This window comes from Scyliorhinus torazame, chromosome 20 (assembly GCF_047496885.1).
Source record: "Scyliorhinus torazame isolate Kashiwa2021f chromosome 20, sScyTor2.1, whole genome shotgun sequence".
Lineage (NCBI taxonomy): Eukaryota > Metazoa > Chordata > Chondrichthyes > Carcharhiniformes > Scyliorhinidae > Scyliorhinus > Scyliorhinus torazame.
The window spans coordinates 20957700-20981441 of record NC_092726.1 but is presented as its reverse complement, the minus strand read 5'-3'; the positions used below and the strand labels follow the sequence as shown (position 1 = coordinate 20981441).

Below are 23742 nucleotides of genomic sequence, written 5' to 3'. Positions count from 1 at the left end.
CTCCATTTCCTGGACTCCCTCAGTGCCATGGCCAGAGGCTCAATTGCCAGTGCAAACAACAAGGGGGACAGGGGACACCCCTGCCTCGTCCCCCGGTGCAGCCGAAAGTACTCCGACCTCCGCCGATTCGTAGCCACACTCGCCACCGGGGCTCTATATAGCAGCCTGACCCAGCTGATGAACCCCTCCCCGAACCTCCGCAACACTTCCCAAAGATACTCCCACTCCACCTGGTCAAAGGCCTTCTCCGCGTCCATAGCTGCCACTACCTCCACTTCATAATCACATTGAGGAGCCTCTGCACATTTGTATTTAATTGCCTAACCTTCACAAATCCCGTCTGGTCCTCATGGATCACCCCCGGGACACAGTCCTCAATTCTCGTAGCCAGCACCTTTGCCAGCAACTTAGCATCAACATTGAGGAGCGAGATCGGTCTATACGACCCACATTGCAGTGGGTCCTTGTCCCGCTTCAGGATCAAAGAAATCAGCGCCCTAGACATTATCGGGGGCAAGATCCCCCCTCCCTTGCCTTATTGAAAGTCACTAGCAACGGGCCCAGCAGGTCCACGTATTTCCTGTAGAATTCAACCGGGAACCCATCTGGCCCCGGGGCCTTCCCCGCCTGCATGCTCCCCAATCCTTTAACCAGCTCCTCCAGCCCAATCGGCGGCCCTAAACCAGCCACCTCCTCCTCCTCCACCCTCGGGAACCTCAGCTGATCTAAGAATCGTCGCATCCCCTCCTCTCCTGCTGGGGGCTCAGACCTGTACAGATCCCCATAGAAGTCCCTAAATACCTTGTTTACTCTCACCGCACTCCGCACCGTATTCCCCCCTCTATCACCGCACTCCGCACCTCTATTCCCCCACCAATCTCCCTCGCTGCCTCCCTCTTACGAAGCTGATGTGCCAGCATCTGACTCGCCTTCTCCCCATACTCCTACGTGGCCCCCTGCGCTTTCCTCCACTGTGCCTCTGCTTTCCCTGTGGTCAACAGGTCGAACTCCGTCTGGAGGTTCCGTCGCTCCCTGAGTAGCCCCCCCTCGGGGGGGCCTCTGCATACCTCCTGTCCACCCTTAAAATCTCCCCCACCAACCTCTCCCTCTCCCTCCCCTCTCTCTTCTCCCTGTGGGCCCTAATGGAGATTAGCTGTCCCCTAACCACCGCCTTCAGTGCCTCCAAGACTACCCCCACCTCCCCGTTGTCGTTGGGCTCCAATTATCTTTCAATGCACCCCTGCACCCGCCCGGACACCTCCTCATCTGCCAATAGTCCCACATCAAGGCGCCACAGCGGGCGCTGGTCCCTCTCCTCCCCCAACTCCAGCTCCACCCAATGCGGGGCGTGGTCCGAGATGGCTATGGCCGAATATTCCGTTCCCTCCACTTTCGTGATTAGCGCCCTACTCAAAATCCGGGAGTAGGCTCTATGGACGTGGGAAAAGAAGAAAAATTCCCTGGCTGGTGGCCTGACAAACCTCCATGGATCCACTCCCCCCATCTGGTCCATAAACCCCCTAAGCACCTTGGCCGCAGCCGGCCTCTTACCCGTCCTGGACCTTGAGCGGTCCAGTGCTGGGTCCAGCACCATGTTGAAGTCCCCCCCACCCCATTATCAAGCTTCCTACCTCCAGATCCAGAATCCGACCCAGCATGCGTTTCATAAATCCGGCCTCATCCCAATTCGGGGCATATACGTTCACCAGTACCACCCGCACCCCCTGCAACCTACCACTCACCATCACATATCGACCTCCATTATCCATTACAATATTCATTGCCTCAAACGACACCCGCTTCCCCACCAGTATTGCAACCCCTCTGTTCTTCGCATCCAGCCCTGAATGGAAGACCTGCCCTACCCATCCCTTTCTCAGCCTAACCTGATCTGCCACCTTCAAATGTGTCTCCTGGAGCATAACCAGGTCTGCCTTCAGTCCCCTTCAGTGCGCGAACACCCGGGCCCTCTTGACCGGCCCGTTCAGGCCCCTCACATTCCAATTTATCAGCCGGATTGGGGGGCTACTCCCCCCCCCCCCCGCCGACTAGCCATCTCCTTTTCTAGGCCAGTCACGTGCCCGCACCTCCCAGGCGGCGGACCCCCGCCCCGACCACCTCTCCTACTTCCAGTTCCCCTTTGGCCAATGCAGCAACAACCCCGTTCCCCCCCTCCCCCCACTAGATCCACATCTAGTCATTTTGCTCCCCCCTGAACACTCCCGTAAGTCAGCTGACTCCTGCTGACCCCGGCCTCTCCCGCCATTCCATCGACCTCCCAGTGTGAGAATCCCCCCTCCCCTTGGCAGTCAGTGTGCGCTCCTCTCCAGCACCGCCCTTCCCCCCCTCCGGCCCCACTCCCGTCCTTCCCTAGCGTGGGAAAAAGCCCGCGCTTTCCTGAGCCGGCCCCGCCCCCTCTGGCGCAGCTCCATTTTGCGGCCTTACCCCAATTTCCCATCCCCGGGCCTCCACTCCCCCTCTTCCTCCGTGGGGGCCTGCCCCTCCAACACCGACACCCACAGCTCCCACATCAAATCCATTCACCCATCCCAGCACGGTCGCATTGTGGATAGCACAATTGCTTCACAGCTCCAGGGTCCCAGGTTCGATTCCGGCTTGGGTCACTGTCTGTGCGGAGTCTGCACATCCTCCCAGTGTGTGCGTGGGTTTCCTCCGGGTGCTCCAGTTTCCTCCCACAGTCCAAAGATGTGCAGGTTAGGTGGATTGGCCGCGATAAAATTGCCCTTAGTGTCCAAAAATTGCCCTTAGTGTTGGGTGGGTTTACTGGGTTATGGGGACAGGGTGGAGATGTTGACCTTGGGTAAGGTGCTCTTTCCAAGAGCCGGTGCAGACTCGATGGGCCGAATGGCCTCCTTCTGCACTGTAAATTCTATGAAAATTCTATGATCCCCACCCAGCACTCAAACCAAAAAAACATTCCCCAAACGTAATAAACACAGTGAACACAGTAAACATCCCCCCACGACAAACCCTCAATTTGAGTCCCACTTTTCAGTCCGTATAAAACTCCATGCCTCATTGGGCGTTTCAAAATAGTGGTGCCGATCTTGGAACGTGACCCACAATCGCGCTGGCTGCAGCATACCGAACTTCACCCCCTTTCAATGGAGCACCGCCTTAGCCCGATTGAAACCAGCTCTCTTCTTAGCCACCTCCGCACTCCAATCTTGATAAATTCGGATCTCCGTGTTCTCCCAACTGCTGCTCCGCTCTTTTTTGGCCCATCTCAGGACATACTCTCTGTCCATAAAGCAGTGGAACCTCACCACTACAGCCCTTGGCGGCTCGTTGGCCTTGGGTCTCCTTGCCAGGACCCGATGAGCCCCATCTAACTCCAGGGGCCTCGGGAAGGCTCCTGCGCCCATCAGCAAATTGAGCATCGTGCTCATATATGCCCCGGCATCGGGCCCCTCCGCTCCTTCAGGGAGACCCAGAATCCGAAGATTCTTCCACCTTGACCTATTCTCCAGCTCCTCGAATTTTTCCGCCCACCTCTTGTGCAGCGCCTCGTGCGCCTCCATTTCACCGCCAGGCCCAAGATCTCATCCTCGTTCTCCGAGGCTTTTTGCCGCACCTCCCGGATCGCCGTCCCTTGGGCCTTCTGGGTCTCCACAAGCTTCTCAATCGCCGCCTTCATTGGCGCCAGCATTTCTGTCTTCAGCTCCTCAAAGCAGCGTTTAAGAAACTCCTGCTGCTCCTGCGACCACTGCGCCCATGCTGCTTGGTCTCCACCCGTCGCCATCTTGCTTTTCCTCCCTCGCACTTTTCGCTGCCCCAAGATCACTTTTTTCACCGCTCCACTCCTGGTCCAATCCATATAATGTCGGGGGGACCCTGCTGTCACCTTCCCACACTGGAAGCCGTCGAACAATTGCCGTTGGGGCCCCTCTGGAGAGCCCAAAAGTCCGTTCCCTGCGGGAGCTGCCGAACGTGCGACCTACCTAGGCATAGCCGCAACCGGAAGTCAGCATTCACCTTGTTTATTACTGATTCAGAATATGGATAATGTTCCAAATTAATTCTCCATTATGACCGTTGAATAAATTTCCTCTAACTGGTGAATGAAATTGTTTTGTTCTGCAAACCTGAGGGTGGAACAACCTCCCTGTCGTTAACACAGTTTCAGGATTTGATTTAACTGTGTTTGTAGCATTGCATGGACATCACAGTGAGCAATGGGTGGCAGGGACAGGGGAGTGAAAGCTTTTCATTCCCCAGTATTTAGACTGTAAGAAGTTTATGTTACTGATGTGTCCCCCAGCACCAATCTATCTCGCCTGGATGAAATTCTTCCAACTTTTTCCTTCTTCCTCCTCGAGTCAGCCATGATTCAGTTGGTAGCGCTCCAACTGGTTCAAGACTCACACCAGGGCATGAGCACAAAACTCAAGAGTTTTGACACTCTAGTCGAATGGCGAGGAAGTGCGGCACTGTCGGGTGAGACATTAAAGCAGCCTGCTCTGATGGAGGCAACAGATTCCATGGCACTAATTTGAAGAAGAGCAGGTGAGTGATCTCCGGTGCCCTTGCTAGTATTTAATGAATCTCACAACAACAGACGATCTGGTTCTTATCACATTTCTGTTTACGTGGGTTTGCTGTGTCAAACAGGCTGCTACATGTCCTACATTACTGCGCTTTGTTACGCACTACATTGGGCGTATCGTGCTTTGAGATGTCCGATGGTGGTGAAAAACGCTACATAAATGCAAGTCTTTCTTTTTTACTCTCCCTGCATGAAATTAGTTTTATTATTAGTTTCCAAAAAAAGGAATAAAGAGAAGGAGAAAACCAAACTCCAGCTAAACATACAGTACCTGGTGTATTCCTGGGGATATGGGGAAGAATACCAGGTCTGGATCTCATATTTCCCAAATTCAATAACAGAAGGCGAGCGAACTTGTGGATCCGGTGGGCCAGTGACTCCAACTTTCTGTTGAGGAGAAACACACGTGGTTAATAGCAAAGTTTGTCAATTGTTTTGGTCTTCTAGATATTCTTTGACAAGCAAATGATTTTCTCAACTTCAGTTTAGGCAACCTGAACAAGACTATTTTTCTAATGGACTATGCACATGTTTACCGTGATACAGGTTTCCAGGGAATTTGCTGTGTCTTGATTCCATGTAGACGCCTGCATATAGAACCATAGAAAACCAGAGAAATGGTAAAACACAGGAGGGGGCCATTCCGCCCATCTTGTCCACCCGGGTGCCCTCTCTACGCCACCTTCCTGCACCTGGTCTATAGCCCGGTAACTTATAGCATGTAAGATGCAGATCCAGGTACTTTTTAAAACAGTTTAGAGTCTCTGCCTCCACCACCAACTCGGGCAGTCAATTCCAGACCCCCACTAACTTCTGCGTAAAAAGCCCTTTCCTCATGCCCCCTCTCATCCTTCTGCCACTTAGCTTGACTCTACGACCCTTGCTTTTTGAACTCTCTGCTAAGGAAAACAAGTTCCTCCTGTCTCTCACTTCTCCTCAGAATTTTGTCCACCTTAATCACATCACCCCTCAGCCATCTCTGTTCCAAGGAAAACAACCTCCCCAATCTCTCCTCGTAACTAAATTCTCCAGCCTTGGCAACAATCTCCTCGGCACTCTGAGCAATTCCATCTTTGTGGTGACCAGAACTGTGCACAATACTGCAGTTCTGGCCTCACCAGTATCTTAGACAGTTCCATCATTATATCCCTACTTTTGTACTCGATACCTCTCCAATGAAGGACAGCATTCCATATGTCTTCTTTACAACCTTTCGGGACCTGTCCATGCCAAGATCTCTCACTTCATCTGGGGAGAAAGCAGGGTTAGGCTATTGAGTTGGATGATCAGCCATGATGGTGATGAATGGCGGAGCAGGCTCGAAGGGCCAAAAGGCCTCCTCCTGCTCCTATCTTCTCTGTATCTACTTTTCAGTATATTCCTGTTTATTGTGTATTCCCTTTTACTGACACTTAGCAGAGTTAACTCCACCTGCCATTTTCCTCCGCACTCCACCAACCCACCTCTATAATTTTGGAGCTTCCAGCTATCCTCTACACTATCCAGTACACGGCCAATTTCTGTGCCGTCTGCAAATTTCCCAATCATGCCCACCCCCCCATGATCAAGACAAAATCACTAATATATGAAACACGGGCTTTTACTTGTTTGACCAGTCTGCCATGTGGAACCTTGTCAGATGCCTTACTAAAATCCATGCAGCCAACATCCACTGCACTACCCTCATTGATCCTCCTTGTCACTTCCTCAAAGAAGTCAATCAAATTTGTAACGCGTGAACTTCTCTGAGCAAGGCATGCTGACTATCACGGACCCATCCATGCCTTTCTAAGAGACAGTTTATCCGATCTCTCAGGATTGATTCTAACAATTTGCCCAGCGAAGTAAGACTAACCGACCTATAATGGTTTGGCATTTCCTTTGTACCCTTGTTAAACAGCGGAAGCACATTTGCATTCCTTCAGTCCTCTTGCGCCTTCCCTGTGTCGAGTGAAGATTGGAAAATAATCCTCAGAGCATCTGCTATTTACTCCATGACCTCCTTCAACATCTTGTGGGCAGCACAGCAGCTTGCAATGTTGCCTCACAGCTCCACGGTCCAGGGTTCGATTCCTGGCTTGGGTCACTGTGTGGAGTCTGCACGTTCTCCCCGTGTCTGCGTGGGTTTCCTCCGGGTGCACCGGTTTCCTCCCACAAGTCCCGAAAGACGGGCTTGTTCGGTGAATTGGACATTCTGAATTCTCCCTCTGTGTACCCGAACAGGCGCCGGAGTGTGGCGACGAGGAGATTTTCACAGGAACTTCATTGCAGGGTTAATGTAAGTCTACCTGTGACAATAATAAAGATTATGGGCTGGATTGTCCGCTGTCGGGATTTTCCGTTTCACCAGCAGCCCCGGAGTTTCCTGACGGCGTGGGGCTACCCACAATGGGAAACTCCATTGGCCGGCTAGAGAGACGGAGAATCCTGGGGGCTCGCCATACCAGAAATCTGGTGCGGTGGGATGGAGACTCCCGCCCATTAGGAAACAATCCATCCGGCCCTGGTGACTTACCCACCTTCAAGGATTCCAACTCCTCCAACACTACGTTTCTTGTTGGGACTTTGTTATCCAATATTCCACTAACTGCACTGTCACTCTTTTTCCTTCCAAAAAGAGAGGTGGCATTCATCTTCGTTCTGTCTCATTTCCACACTCACCTGTCATTCTCCACCTGGAGGATTTCAATATAATTTTCTGCAAATGAGCCCTTAAACGTGTCTGCAATTATTTGGGGAGACAAACCCCTGACCTTCTCCCCCCACCATTTTAAATAATCACTTTCTCCTTTTGGTAATGTACAACAGTGTTCAGTCTCAGGGTCCATTCAGAGTTTCATGTTGTTTTCTATCTTGGCACTTAACTCAGAAGAAGCACTCAAAAAAACATGCAACTCCTAAAACGGCATGACCAGCTGAAGAGTGGTCATTTCCTGTCGATAAATGGTAGTGGACAGCCTCTGATTGATAAGACTGAAGGGAAAAGACCGGAAAACAATTCTTGACTCAGGAGTTGCACCAACAATTTAGTTGGAAAACGCACAGTGCTGATGCATTTAGCCTTGGTGAGCAGCATCGCCCATTTCCCATGACTGTGCTGGGACGAGCTTGCTTCTCTCGGGTGCTGTGGGAGTTGGACTCTGACAATTTTCCTTCACATGCTGATTAGGAAGTGTGGAAGGCGGAGATGGACATTATGAGATGAGAACGATTTGGGGGTTCACCACCATGTCCCGTACAACTGAACAGCCTGTACATGCACATTGTCTAAACTTCATATACTCCATATGTAATGCACCAATACTCCATACACAATGCACCAATACTCCATATGCAATGCACCAATACTCCATATACAATGCACCAATACTCCATATGCACCAATACTCCATATGCAATGCACCAATACTCCATATACAATGCACCAATACTCCACATACAATGCACCAATACTCCACATACAATGCACCAATACTCCACATACAATGCACCAATACTCCACATGCAATGCACCAATACTCCACATGCAATGCACCAATACTCCACATGCAATGCACCAATACTCCACATGCAATGCACCAATACTCCACATACAATGCACCAATACTCCATATACAATGAACCAATACTCCACATACAATGAACCAATACTCCATATGCAATGCACCAATACTCCACATGCAATGCACCAATACTCCATATACAATGCACCAATACTCCACATACAATGCACCAATACTCCATATACAATGCACCAATTCTCCACATACAATGCACCAATACTCCATATACAATGCACCAATACTCCATATGCAATGCACCAATACTCCACATGCAATGCACCAATACTCCATATACAATGCACCAATACTCCACATACAATGCACCAATACTCCATATGCAATGCACCAATACTCCACATGCAATGCACCAATACTCCATATACAATGCACCAATACTCCACATACAATGCACCAATACTCCATATGCAATGCACCAATACTCCACATGCAATGCACCAATACTCCATATACAATGCACCAATACTCCACATGCAATGCACCAATACCCCACATACAATGCACCAATACTCCATATGCAATGCACCAATACTCCACATGCAATGCACCAATACCCCACATACAATGCACCAATACTCCATATACAATGAACCAATACTCCACATGCAATGCACCAATACTCAACATGCAATGCACCAATACTCCACATACAATGCACCAATACTCCACATACAATGCATATCACCAAGTTTAGTAAAGTAAAATATTGGTTCCAATTATTTATTCAATACTCCATATGCAATGCACCAATACTCCACATGCAATGCACCAATACTCCATACGCAATGCACCAATACTCCATATGCAATGCACCAATACTCCACATGCAATGCACCAATACTCCATATACAATGCACCAATACTCCACATACAATGCACCAATACTCCATATGCAATGCACCAATACTCCACATGCAATGCACCAATACTCCATACACAATGCACCAATACTCCACATGCAATGCACCAATACTCCATATGCAATGCACCAATACTCCACATGCAATGCACCAATACTCCACATACAATGCACCAATACTCCATATGCAATGCACCAATACTCCACATACAATGAACCAATACTCCATATACAATGCACCAATACTCCATATGCAATGCACCAATACTCCATGTACAATGCACCAATACTCCACATACAATGAACCAATACTCCATATACAATGCACCAATACTCCATATACAATGCACCAATACTCCATATGCAATGCACCAATACTCCACATGCAATGCACCAATACTCCATATACAATGCACCAATACTCCACATGCAATGCACTAATACTCCATATACAATGCACCAATACTCCACATACAATGCACCAATACTCCATATACAATGCACCAATACTCCACATACAATGCACCAATACTCCACATACAATGCAAGTCACCAAGTTTAGTAAAGTAAAATATTGGTTCCAATTATTTATTCATCAAGAACATGTCAGTAACTTTCTCGTCTCTTGAAGATTTAAATCTCATTCTTCTCATTATATAATGTATAAAACATGCAAAGAATAATGGAATATGTAGAACCAATGGAGACTTGTTGTGTATTCAGCTGAAGAGATTGATAACTGTTTTGCACAGGAGTGTGACCCCTGATCAGAGCAGTGTCATGTAAGAGTACCTTTAAGAAATGGGTGTTTATAAAATAGCTGTGGTGGGTGTACCTTTAAGAAATGGGTGTTTATCAGTAATGTCAGAGAGTGGGTGGAGCTGGGCTGTCTGTCTGCTTTTACTTTCGCTTTGAGCTGTCTGCTACAGGGTGTGTTTTAGTTTTGTTTTGAGAGCTGGATAGCTGCAGGCAAAGCAAGCGGCTGTGTATGGATCTCTCTCTGCAATCTAAAGACTGTCTCCCGATCCTTTGGTGATTTAACAGTAATACCTGTTTCTGTGGAGAAGTTAAACCTGATGTCTTTCTGTAAAAAGGTTTTTCTTTTGTCTTATGGATGTTGCAAGGAAAGATTAAGAGTTACTTATAGAGTACTGTATTGTTTGGGGCATTTATTGGTGTTGATAGTTGTTAAGATGTTTACTGTGGGTTTATAAAGTGTTAACTGGTTTCATAAATAAACATTGTTTTAATTTAAAAGTAGTTCAGCTCTCAGAAGCACCACACCTGTAAAGTAGGCCCATGTGCTCCACTTAACCACAATCTGTTAAAAGTTGTGGGTCAGGTGAACTCCATGATACACTTTGGGGTTCTCTAAACGCTGGCCCATAACAGCAGTAACATGGAAATGTGAGGGTTGGGGACGGGACGGGGGGACCAGTGATGAGAGTGCATTTTCTCACACTTGAAGGGCCTCAAAGCAGACGTGGTGCTGTTACAGGAGACCCATCTGAGGGTGAAGGACCAGATGAGGCTGAGGAAGGGCTGAGTGAGCCAGGTGTTTCATTTGGGCTTCAACAGCAGGGGGTTGGGGGGGTGGGGGGGGAGGCGGCGATACCAGTGGGCAAATGAGTGAGGTCCCAGCTGGAGAAGGTCGTGGCGGACCAGGGGCACAGACTGAGTTTATGTAGAAGATGGGAGGAGTGGACCCGTCGAGGATTTTACATCCACGAGATAGGGAGTACTTGTTTTTCTCGCTGGTGCATAAGGTGTACTCAAGGATCAACTTTTGTGTGGTAGGGAATGCGCTGCTAGCTGGGGTGAGGAAGACAGAGTATTCGGCGATCATGATATCGGACCATGCTCCACACTGGGTAGATGTGGTTTTGGAGAAGGGGCCAGCTCAGAGGCAGATGTGAGGTTGATTGCAGACCCAAAGTTTTGTACTAAAATGGGGAAGGTGATTGAAGGGTATGTGGGGATTAACCGGAAAGGGGAGGCATTGAAGGCGGTAGTGAGGAGCGAGGTCATTTCATTTAAGGATAGGGGGGCGTGGCAGCGGTTGATAGAGGAGATTTTGGAGGGAAATGGCAGATATGCCGAGGATCCGGAACCGGGGCTTTTGGTGAAGAGGAAAAAGTGGCAGGCCAAGTTTGATTTTCTATCCACAGAGAGGGCGGTTCGGTAGCTGAGGTGAGTGGGGGGTTCGTTTGAAAGTTTGGAGAGAAGGCGCAGTCAATTGCTAACGGGCCAGTTCCATCGACAGGCGGCTGCGAGGGAGATTGTGCGCATTAGAGATGGAACGGGCGGGCTAGTCGTGGCACCGGAGCAGACGAATAAGACATTTGAAGACTTGTATGAATCATCAGAGGGTACGTCAGATATGAAGGAGTTCCTGGAGCGACTGGAGTGTCGGGTGGGAGGGGGCAGGAGGAGTGGGCGGGACTGAAGGAGCCAATGAGGTGATGGAAGAAGTGCAGGCATCGAAAGGGAAAAGGCAGTCGGGTAGGGTGCCGGATGGGTTCTCAGTGGAATTTTATGAACAATTTAAGGATAAGCGGGCACTGATGATGGTAGAAATGTTTGAGGATGCGATGGATTGGGGAGTAATATTTGGGTTGGGGAGACAATGGGGCAGGTATCCATCTCACTATTAATTAAAAAGGATAAGGATCTGGTAGAGTGTGGGTCACACAGGCCCATTTCTCGACTGAACTTGGATGCTAAGATACTGGCGAAGGTGTGATGTGGAGGTTGGACGAGTGCCTCCCGAAGGTGGTTGGGAGGATCAGACGGCGTTTATCCAGGGCAGGCAGTTGTCACTGAAAGTGAGGCGGCTGCTGAATGCGCTGCTTTCTCTGGCAGGGGGAAAGGAGCTGGAGGTGGTAGATAGATAGAATTTACAGTGCAGAAGGAGGCCATTCGGCCCATCGAGTCTGGTGGCATTAGATGTGGGGAAGGCGTTTGACAGGGTGGTGTGGAACTGTTTGCTGTGTCGCAGAAATTTTGGATTAGGTCTAAGTTTGTGGCAGGGATGAAATTGCTGCACAAGGATCCGACACAGTATGCTTACGAACAAACACAAGTAGAACTATCTGCTTATGCAGAGGACCAATGCTGACAAAAACTGAAACAAAGTGCTGGAAATCTGAAACAAAAAGAGAAAGTGCTGGGAAAACACAGCTGAAGAAGAGTCATACAGACTCGAAATGTTAATTCTTTCTCTCTTCCCAGATGCTGCCAGGCTCGCTGAGTGTTTCCAGCAATACTTGTGCTGGAAAAACTGGTTCGCGGACTGACTTTCCTGTGTTGTAACTGGTTTGTATTTCCACTAAATACCACCCATCAGAGTGAAAAAGGCCACAATTTAAAGTATTGGTTATGATCTTTGGCAGAAATACTACGTGTGATTATGAAACTCCGTGTCTCAGGTGATACTTCAGTGTCAAATTCTTTGCCGCATTTCAAGAGTGCAGGCAAGCAAATTAGAAGAACTGTCAAAGAACACAGAGAGATAAGAATGAAAAACAACCAATGAACAGATCATTCAGCTCACAGCTATGGCGAGCACAATAGGTAGCATACATCCTCCACGGGGATATCAACATGCATCCCCAAGCAGTACTTCCCTGTGCATGGGCGCTGTTGTAGCTGTGATGCAGTTAATGAGGTACTTTGCAGGTAACTCGAGGAAAAAAAACCTTGTGCAAACAATGACATCATTGTCACACACACTGTGGAAAGCCAAAGAAATATGCTTCACCTACAGGAAAAAGCTGATCATGAGCAAATCACTGCTTTTGCAAAGTTCTGGCCACTCCACTTAACAGTAATCACATCCACAAATATTTGAAAATAATTGAAGAAGACTGTTTCTCCTTTTCCTGGCCTCAAACATTTCTGAAAGCAGCAACATTACATCATATGCTTCCAGCGATCTGAAACCTGAATATCTGGTCTCGTTTTCCAGGAAAATGATCTTGTCACGTGAGGCCAGTTAAAGGCACACCTTTTAACTGAAAGGTCTGTTGAAGCATTACGTGCAGGAACAAGCATTCAACCTTCAAGGTTTTTCGCCACAGCAAGTAAAAGCATGTAATTATAAAACAGATCAAAATACACACACTGGCTGTGGTGGTATGTATTCAGGGTATTAAGGTACCGTGATGCCGAGAGGCTATTGGTGGATAGACACTGGGTCCCGATTGGATCAGTCACCTACTGGCTCCACCCAGTAAGGCGGAGTATAAGAGCCCGGGTTCTTCCAGCAGCTGCATTCTGTAACTGTGCTGCTGGGGAATAAGTCTGCGTAATAAAGCCATCGTTCGACTCCTTCTCATCCCGTCTCGTGAGTGCTTGATTGTGCTACACTGGCTTTTTTGCCCACTGCTTTTCCATATTCTTCTTTGTCCCAAGTGCACTTCTACGAACAATGTGCAAAGCAGGCCCATCAGCCAATCGAGCTCCATTTCCATGGAAACCTATAATCCCGCCCACCACTGCACGTCATCATTCCAGTGGATTGTTACTCGGTCGCTGGGGAGTTCTTTATAAACTATATTTATAATGCCTTACATTTTGTGAAATTATGTCCCCTACGAAAATTGATTCGAGTACATAGGAGTAGCAAAATATTCTAACGCGTACAATGAAAGGCTTCAATAAATTATGACTCTAATATTACATTGGGTTGAATAGCACTTGTTTGTTAGGAAAATAAGGTCCATTTATATTTGTATTGGTAAACGTTAGAAATAAGGTATAGTTTTAAGTGGGTTTAATTGAATGTTTCTGCACCTGGAAGGGTATAGCGAGATTCATGCTGGACAAAGGCGCTTGTAGGTGTGGGAGCTGGTTAAGTTCCAAATGTGTTTCTATTGTGCTTGGAGGGGGCTACAGCTTGAAGGGTAAATAAATAGGCCAGCAAAGGTATGCAGTGTTGCTTAGTAACTGGGGCCTTGTAAAGTTGAGAAGCTTTTACATTTTAGTTTTAGCTGAATTTGTGGGCAGTCGGAGACAGGATTACCCGGACTGAACATCTCTGAACTCTGCCAGAGGAAAGACTGGACAGAATGGGAGCTGCAAAGAGACGGGCTCCTTTAAGTACAAGTTACTGTTCAGATAACCAGGAACTGGGACAGAAAGAGTCTTTAAGATGACTGGATTCAGACAACAGGGACAATTGTTCAGAAGAATTCAAGGAAAAGTAAAACAAAAAGTGTTCAGAGTTAAAGGGACAATTGCAGGAACTAGATTTAAAGTGGAACAGCAGACTTCAGAGGTCAATGAAATATCTGGGGCGTCATTCTCCGACCCCCCGCCGGGTCGGAGAATGGCCGTTGGCCGCCGTGAATCCCGCCCCCGCCCCCGCCGAAGTCTCCGAAGGGAGAAAAGTCGGCGGGGCGTTAATGGCGCCGCTGCCGCGGAGAATGTCACGGGCCTGCGCAAGGCAGCCGATTTTCGGCCTGCCGATATTCTCCCTTCCGGATGGGCCGAAGTCCCGTCGACGTGATGACCGTTCACGTCGACGTCAATCAAACCTCCTTTTCATCGGCGTGACCCGGTGCTCCAGGCTCACGCCGACCAGCGAGGAGGTGAGTGACGGCCTGGGGGGTTGGCTCTGGGCAGGAAATGGCGTGGCCGCAGACTGATTGCCTGAGAAGAGGTGTGTCTCGGCTTGTGTGTGTGTGCGGCGGGGGGGGGGGGGGGGTGGTTAGAGTAGGCTGGGCTCCGGGGGAGTGCCGGGAGGGGGTCCGTGCCGGGGTGGAGGTTGTGGAGGGGGTCCGTGCCGGGGTGGAGGTTGGGGGTTGTGGAGGGGGTCCGTGCCGGGGTGGAGGTTGGGGGGGGGGGGTCCGTGCTGGGGTGGAGGTTGGGGGTTGGGGAGGGGGTCCGTGCCGGGGTGGAGGTTGGGGGTTGTGGAGGGGGTCCGTGCCGGGGTGGAGGTTGGGGGTTGTGGAGGGGGTCCGTGCCGGGGTGGAGGTTGTGGAGGGGGTCCGTGCCGGGGTGGAGGTTGGGGGGGGGGGTCCGTGCCGGGGTGGAGGTTGGGGGTTGTGGAGGGGGTCCGTGCCGGGGTGGAGGTTGGGGGGGGGGGGTCCGTGCCGGGGTGGAGGTTGGGGGTTGTGGAGGGGGTCCGTGCCGGGGTGGAGGTTGGGGGGGGGGGGTCCGTGCTGGGGTGGAGGTTGGGGGTTGTGGAGGGGGTCCGTGCCGGGGTGGAGGTTGTGGAGGGGGTCCGTGCCGGGGTGGAGGTTGGGGGTTGTGGAGGGGGTCCGTGCCGGGGTGGAGGTTGGGGGTTGTGGAGGGGGTCCGTGCCGGGGTGGAGGTTGGGGGGGGGGGGTCCGTGCTGGGGTGGAGGTTGGGGGTTGTGGAGGGGGTCCGTGCCGGGGTGGAGGTTGTGGAGGGGGTCCGTGCCGGGGTGGAGGTTGGGGGTTGTGGAGGGGGTCCGTGCCGGGGTGGAGGTTGGGGGGGGGGGTCCGTGCCGGGGTGGAGGTTGGGGGTTGTGGAGGGGGTCCGTGCCGGGGTGGAGGTTGGGGGGGGGGGGTCCGTGCTGGGGTGGAGGTTGGGGGTTGGGGAGGGGGTCCGTGCCGGGGTGGAGGTTGGGGGGGGGTCCGTGCTGGGGTGGAGGTTGGGGCGGGGGGGGGTCCGTGCCGGGGTGGGTGATGGGAGGGCAAATGAGTTGGTCCACCTGGCCAGGTGCCAGCCTCCAACAGTTGGACCCATGCGGTCCATGCCACCTGGCTGGGGGGAGGAGGGGATATGGGCAATGATGACATGTCGTCGTTCCCCTCCCCCCCACCAGGTCGTCATGTTTTCAGATCATCCAGCGATGTTGGCCGCCGTGGTGGCAGCCGCTCATGTCTATGTTGCCCTGGATGAGGAGGAGGAGGAGGAGGAGGAGGAGGAGGAGCGTGCCAGAGAGGCGGCGCAGGCTGCCGCAGAGGGGCAGGCGGCAGCCGCCCAGGCTGGAGGGACACCTGACCGACAGGACGAGGAGGGGGAGGAGGACGTCGCGGCCCCACGGCAACGGAGGCACCCGAGGGCGCCCCGTGTGTACCGGCCCCGGCAGTCATACCAGGACCTCACGGACCGGGAATGCAGGAGGAGACTCCGGATGAGCCGGGAAACCGTGGCACACATCTGCCACCTGCTGGCACACCTGTCACCGCGTGGCACTGGCGGGGGACACCCTCTCCCCGTGTCCGTCAAGGTTACGGTGGCCCTGAACTTTTATGCAACGGGGTCATTCCAGGCACCGAGTGGGGACCTGTCCGGCATATCGCAGACATCGGTGCATCGGTGCATCCGGGCAGTGACAGATGCCCTTTATGCCATGGCGCACCGCTACATCCGCTTCCCCGTGGACCGGGCCAGCCAAGATGCCCGGGCCGTGGGCTTCTCTGCCATTGCCGGGTTCCCCATGGTCCAGGGCGCGATCGATGGGATGCACGTCGCCGTGCGGCCACCTGCAGATAACAGGGCCGTGTTCACTAATAGGAAGGGGACCTATTCGATGAACGTACAGGTGGTCTGCGACCACCGCATGATGATCCTGCACGTCTGCGCCCGTTACCCAGGCAGTGTACACGACTCATTCGTGTTGTCGCGGTCATCCATCCCCGGCATGTACGAGGGACGCCATCCCCGGCTGAGGGGCTGGTTGCTGGGCGACAGGGGCTACCCATTGCGATCGTGGCTGATGACGCCTATACGGAGGCCACGCAATGAGGCGGAGAACCGCTACAATGATGCCCATGTAGCGACAAGGGGAGTGATCGAGAGGTGCTTTGGCGTGCTGAAGATGCGTTTCAGGTGCCTGGACCTCTCTGGGGGCGCCCTCCAGTATCGGTCAGATAGGGTCGGCCGCATCATTGTGGTGTGCTGCGTCCTGCACAACATAGCCCAGCAGAGGGGCGATGTGCCGCAGGCAGAGGAGGGCGGAGTGGAGGAGCAGCAGGAAGAGGCCCAGTCCTCCCCAGATGAGGGGGATGGGGGCAATGGTCAGGGCAGACGGGGTAGACACAGACGGGTGGCTGTCCACCGTTACCGGCTGGCCCAGCGGGCACGGGACAGACTGATAGACGCCCGCTTCACTGACTAGATGGGCGTGGGAATCGGGTAGTATGGCCACAGACCGCACACCATGACAACAGCCGACCACCCACACCCCCCACCCATCCATCCACCCAGCACCATCACCCCCCTCCCCAACCCCACACACCCCACCCGCATGCACACCACCCCCCCACTCCCAATTGCCGATCCACCGGCGGCACAACGGGCCGGGCTCACCCAGTTGCGGGTGGACGCGTGTCTATCGCAGGCCATGGAGAATGATGACAGCCCGCCTCCGATGAGCTCCTGGCTCTACATCGTTGGACTATGTCTGACCCATGGCCACAGTACCACCATCCACCCGGACCATCCCTGCATGCGGCTGTGATACTGCAGCGCACGGTCCCGTCCTCTGCCCGGGGGATGTTGATGGCGGCCCAGGGGGAAGGGGGCAGACTCACCTGGGGCTGAGGTAAGACCACCCCTCACACACACACTTGCGCTCAACGTACATGACACCCCCGCACACTTTGGACAGAGCATAAAGGCAGCTTCGGTAGGTGTAACATTGACTTTAATAACCAAAGGAGTTCATGCACGTGCCCTAGCGCCTAAAACTCATCTGTGCCCTGCACCCGTGCCAACTTACTCAGTGTCTAATTGTTTGGCCTTACGGGCCCTTTGACTACGTCTACGTGGTTCCCCAGACGGTACAGCAGAACTGGAGGTGGACTCCTGTGATTCCTGCCCTCTGACACTGGATCCCTTTGGCGGCCGTTTCCTGGGGCGTCCTGGCCTAGATGGGCCAGGCTGCGGCCCGGGCGACTGGGATGGCGAGCTGCCAGCCTGTCCTGCCCGTTGCCCACCCGATGCACCTGGGACGGAAGGGGGGGAGTCCGAGGTGTCGCGGTGTACCGGGACCTCCCCTACAGAGGGAGCCGGGATGGACCACACCACCTCCTCCTCCCTCGGGGTGCCCGATGGCCCCCAGGCCTCTACATGGGTGGGGGATGCGAACGGACTGGCCATCCGACGCGCCCCCGACATCTGGCGCTGCCAGTCCTGGAGGCCCGTGCTGGTATCGACAGGGGTCTGCAGGTTTGCAGCCATGGAGCCCAGGGGGTTGTCGAACCCTGTCTGCGACAGTGCGACGCCAGCTCGCACATGGCCACTGGCGCCGATGCCCTCAGCGATGGCCTGCTGAGACTGGGCCATGGCCTGCAGAGACTGGGCCATGGCCTGCAGAGACTGGGCTATGGCCTGCTGAGACTGGGCCATGGCCTGCTGAGACTGGGCTATGGCGTTGAGCGCCTCTGCCATCTGGCGCTGGCACTGGCTCATGGCCTCCTGTGAGAGGGCAGCCATTTCCTGGGCCACAGACGCCGCCTGCACGGAAGGCCCCAGGCCTCGCAAACCGTTCCCCATGTCTGACACCGTCGCACCCATTGCCTCCACCGCGGACGCCACCCGTGCGGTGTCAGCCTGGGTGGCACGCATGACCGGGACCACTCCCAGCTCCTGGACGCGGGTGGACTCCTCCACCTGCGACCGCAGCCGCCGCAAGCCACCCGTCACCCTATTCGCTCGTCTCCGTGTCGGTGGTTGCATCGGATCTATGTGTGGGTGTGGTAACTGCAGGAACCCGGGATCCATCTGGGCGGCAGATGTTCGCTTGGCCTGGGCTGCCCTCCGACCGCCCGGTCCCTCTGCTGCTCCTACCTCCACCTGCTGTACCGGGACGGCTGTGTTGTGCGCACCAGTGAGTGTACCAGACGCCTCATCACTAAAGTGCCCAACCGTGGTGAGTGTTTCTGCGATGGTGGAGGGTGTTGGTGACAGCAGTGGCGTTGTGTCGTGCTCTTCGTCCCACTCTGAGTCCATGGCACTTTGGGGTGGGGGTTCGTCTCCACCCATCCACTCTGAGTCACTGTCCGGTATTTCGTCTTCCCGGGTAGGGGTGTCCTGGGTAGTGCTGTCCCGGGTAGTGCTGTCCCGGGTAGGGGTGTCCTGGGTAGTGGTGTCCCGGGTAGGGGTGTCCTGGATAGTGGTGTCCTGGGTAGTGGTGTCCTGGCTCGGATGTGACGGGGGCCTGTGGCTGCCCCCCTCATCGCTGGGTGGTCGCTCCCGCACGTGACGGGGGTGTCGTCTCCCTGTTGCTCCAGGTCTCTCCGTCTCCCGTGGTCTCCGAGGGGCATCCTGCGGGCGTCGCATGCTGGAGGGTTCGGGTCTCTCCGTCTCCCGTGGTCTCCGAGGGGCATCCTGCGGGCGTCGCATGCTGGAGGGTTCGGGTCTCTCCGTCTCCCGTGGTCTCCGAGGGGCATCCTGCGGGCGTCGCATGCTGGAGGGTTCGGGTCTCTCCGTCTCCCGTGGTCTCCGAGGGGCATCCTGCGGGCGGTCTGCATCTGCGGGGATGGGTGCCTGGACGTTTGGTCCTGCGATACACAATGAAGCATGCATGGTTAGACATCAGGCAGTGATCAGGTGATACGGGAGAGGGGGATATAGGGGAGGGGGGATATGGGGACGGGCTGTTGGTGGCTCACTTGCTCGTGGGGCCCCGACCTCTGCATCAGCAACCTCCCGGTCGTCAGGTCCGCCAGCCAGTTCCAGGGCCCTTTCCTCGTGTACGGTCAGTGGCCTCTCATCAGCGGGCCCTCCTCCAGTCCTCACATGCTCCCTATTGTTGTGTGCGCGCTTCTCCTGGGGGGGGGGGGGGGGGGGGTGGTGGCAGGGGTAAAAGGCAACAGTGTTAGGCAGGTATATGAATGCACGCCATCGGTTGCGCGTGCATTGCAGAGGTTAAGGTTAGGGCTGGATTCACTTGGGGATATGGGGGATATGGGGGAGGGGGGATATGGGGGAGGGGGGATATGGGGGATATGGGGGAGGGGGGATATGGGGGATATGGGGGAGGGGGGATATGGGGGATATGGGGGAGGGGGGATATGGGGGAGGGGGGAATATGGGGGATATGTGGGAGGGGGGATATGGGGGAGGGGGGATATGGGGGAGGGGGGGATATGGGGGAGGGGGGATATGGGGGATATGGGGGAGGGGGGATATGGGGGATATGGGGGAGGGGGGATATGGGGGATATGGGGGAGGGGGGATATGGGGGAGGGGGGATATGGGGGAGGGGGGAATATGGGGGATATGTGGGAGGGGGGATATGGGGGAGGGGGGATATGGGGGAGGGGGGGATATGGGGGAGGGGGGATATGGGGGATATGGGGGAGGGGGGATATGGGGGAGGGTGGATATGTGGGAGGGGGGGATATGGGGGAGGGGGGATATGGGGGAGGGGGGATATGGGGATATGGGGGAGGGGGGAATATGGGGGATATGGGGGAGGGGGGGATATGGGGGAGGGGGGAATATGGGGGAGGGGGGAATATGGGGGATATGGGGGAGGGGGGATATGGGGGATATGGGGGAGGGGGGGATTTGGGGGAGAGGGGATATGGGGGATATGGGGGACGCTCACCCTGCCTGCTCTGACGAGGTCGTTCACCTTCTTGTGGCACTGGGTGCCTGTCCGTGGTGTCAGGGCCACAGCGGTGACGGCCTCTGCCACCTCCCTCCACAGACGCCGGCTGTGGCGTGGGGCAACTCTGCGGCCGTGCCCGGGATACAGGGCGTCCCTCCTCTGCTCCACCGCATCCAGGAGCGCCTCCACATCGCGTGACTCGAACCTCGGGGCTGAGCGACGGCCAGCCATCAAGTCGGGTGTTGCGGTCGGCTGTTCCGGTCGGGTGGGGGGGGAGCTGCGCGGCCTTATGAGCCGTCACGCCGTGCAGCGCGTATGACGCTGCACGGCGTGAACCACTGCGCAAGCGCGGATCCCGTTACGTCGCTGCTAGCCCATTTCGGGCCGCAGACTATCGGCCCATTTTTATGACGTGACGCAAGTGGGATTTGCGCCGTTTTTTGCGCCGATCGGCGGAGTTTCCGCCGATAACGGAGAATTTCGCCCCTGATGCCAGTTTAGTAGCGTATGGAAATTAAGAGTTAAAGCAATTGTGAGCAGTTTGGATAGTCGTCATGACATAGAAATCCTAAAGAGGTTGCCATGACAGTTTACTCCGTCACAGAGATTGGGGCGGCATCTTTAAAGGGCACCCTAAATTGAACAGCCTCCAGACCCCACCACGGCGGTATCCCTACCCCACTGCAATGGATATCATTAGCCCCCTCCCCCCACCATGACATGAATCGTTTTGTCCCCCACCCGACAATCATCGGGGTTCCTCCCTCCACACCTCCCACAATCATTGCGGCTGGGCAGCTCTCCCCCCGCAAACCCTGACAATCATTGCCCTCCCCACCAACCGCCATGGAAGTATTGCCGCCATCCTACCGCCACCCCAGCCCCCCAAAAGCTACTCCACCTGTTGCATGCAAGTTCCCCTCACTGACCACTTTTCTCGCCCCCCCCCCCCCCCCCCCACCCTCCAAATGGGGCTAACATGAGGACTCACCCCTGACACCAGTTGGTACTGCCAGGCTGACATAGTGTCAACCTGGAAGTGCAACCTTTTGCCAGGAGGCAGTGCCTGGGCACTGCCCAGATTGCCCCCCCCCACCCCAAGCACTATACTTACCTTTGCGCCCCTGGATGGACTGAATCACATTTTGCCAGGCTTGTTGTAAACCTCCCCGACAGATGTTCAGTGGAATGGGGGGGAATTTGTTGCCTCTTTTGTGGGCAGGAACCGTGTGATGTCACTGGCGAGGGGTGGGGAATCCCGATTCTCTCTGGATTCTGCGCCACATTGCCCCCTTTGTGAGTGAATGAGACCACTGCAGCTTAAGGTGTACTCTGCAATCCATAGTAATCCTAAAACATGTGTGTAATTGTTAAGGGGGGGAGTAAAGGCTTATTGAATCAAAATCCAATTTTTCCATGTTTAATAAATGTTTTTTTCTTGTTGTTAAACCTCATTAGTGGTCCTGTCACTCTGTTCCACCACATTTTATTCAAAATGACTAAAATGACAGTCTATTGAGCCAGGATTCCTTTCTGTGATCTCCCTCTGGGGGTAACACCAAGTGGGATTGTAACATATTTATAGTACAGAAACCGACCCTCCTGTCCAGTAGGTCCACGAAATGAGCTGACATCACCATTCTTTTCTCAGTCATGTGCTTATCTAACTTCACCTTGAATACATCCTGGCAATTCATCTGAACGACTCCCTTGGCACCGAGTTCCACATCCTCACCACTCTCTTGGTAAAATTGGATTTAATAGTGGCCATCTTATATTTATGACCCACAGTTCTGGTGTCTCCTGCAAGTGGAAACATCTTCTCCAAGGTTCTGGAAGGTTTTAATAGGAAAATCTTTCATCAGGTCAGCCCTCAGGAGAAAAAAGTATCACCGTATTCAATCTTTCCTGATGGGCGTAAATCCTCAGTTCTGCTATCACTCTCGTAAACCTTTTTTTGGGCGCCTTTTCTGATGCCTTTATAGCCTTTGAATAATCTGGAGCAGAACTGTTTGCAGGACTCCCCAAGTGTGATCTACATTTACACGCATACAGAGGACAGTAAAACTGAGATTTGGAATGCAATCGGAGGAAAGTTAACAAATATAAGCTCATGGCCTTCCAGTCTGACACAAAGCATAAAGGGAAAGGAAGACCCACATTTCAATAGGCACGGAAACCATTGGAAAAAGTGCAAGATCCTAGAATTAACGGCAACAGCCACGTGTTCCTATTTCAATAAAGTTTGTTCATTCAATTACTTCACAAAGATTAATCTGCCAACAATGGGTCGTCAAGGTCTGATTAACAGAGAACCAAAATCTTCTGAGCCAATAATGTCAACATTCGAGCGGCAGCATGTTCATTAGGCGTCCTCTCTCAGACAACAAACGGTAGCAACTTCAACAGACAGAAATCTGGGTACAAAGTTGGGAATAAATATCCCAGGAACCATAAATCTTTGTTTTGGAATGACTTGTGTGGAGTATTCAGTCACTGATGAATTTTTAATCTTGGGGGCATTCTGAGAAGAAGTGTATGGATGAACGGGGCATTTTAAAATGGTGACCAAAATACTTCTTTCACAAGGACAAATCTGACTGAATAAAAAATACTTCAACAGATTGAAATAGAATAGTTCTCAAGAGAGCTGGGATGGGCTGTGAACTGAGCTGCAAAAAGGTGCTATCAAAGCAACGAACCAGGCATTGAAGAGTCACATTTTTCCCCATGTTATCAGAGTCACACAGGACCAATGAAGGATTTCCACGGGCTGATTCAGGAGGACTCCCAGGATATGGCCTAGCTTTTACATGACTCCTGAGCTTTATCGAGAAGACTGATGCAGACTTGGTCATTAGTCATAATGGAACAGTAGACCATTACAATAGTGATTTCTGTGGTGCAGCCGGATGTGGCTGGTTAAACAATTTATTCACCAGATCAAGTCTTCATCCCTTGGTCTTGAGGGTGCAGGAATATGGGCTGACCTTGTGGGTGGTGGTGGGGGGAATGACTAGGGGTAAAGGGCTTCAATGGTGCAAGTGAGGGTGATTGATCAGTCGGTGCAGAAATGTTGTGGTGAGCAGATGATCACAGGCTCAGCAGTTTGGATTTTTAGTGTGAAGACAGTTTCTCCAGAAGGAGACACAGAAGGAAGTTGGGGTGGGAAGGGCGGGGGCAGAGGAAGAGGATATGGGTG

The 23742-nt window shown here is 53.1% G+C and overlaps 1 protein-coding gene across 2 annotated transcripts in view; it reads right to left on the bottom strand.

Annotated features, from left to right (window-relative positions):
• Positions 1-23742, bottom strand: part of LOC140396944 (histone acetyltransferase KAT6A-like) — a 616358-nt gene that overhangs the window by 45713 nt on the left and 546903 nt on the right. For both annotated transcript variants that reach the window (XM_072485891.1, XM_072485892.1), the window contains exon 9: positions 4839-4954. In XM_072485891.1, the coding sequence (XP_072341992.1) occupies positions 4839-4954 (116 nt within the window). The remainder of the gene's footprint in view (positions 1-4838; positions 4955-23742) is intronic.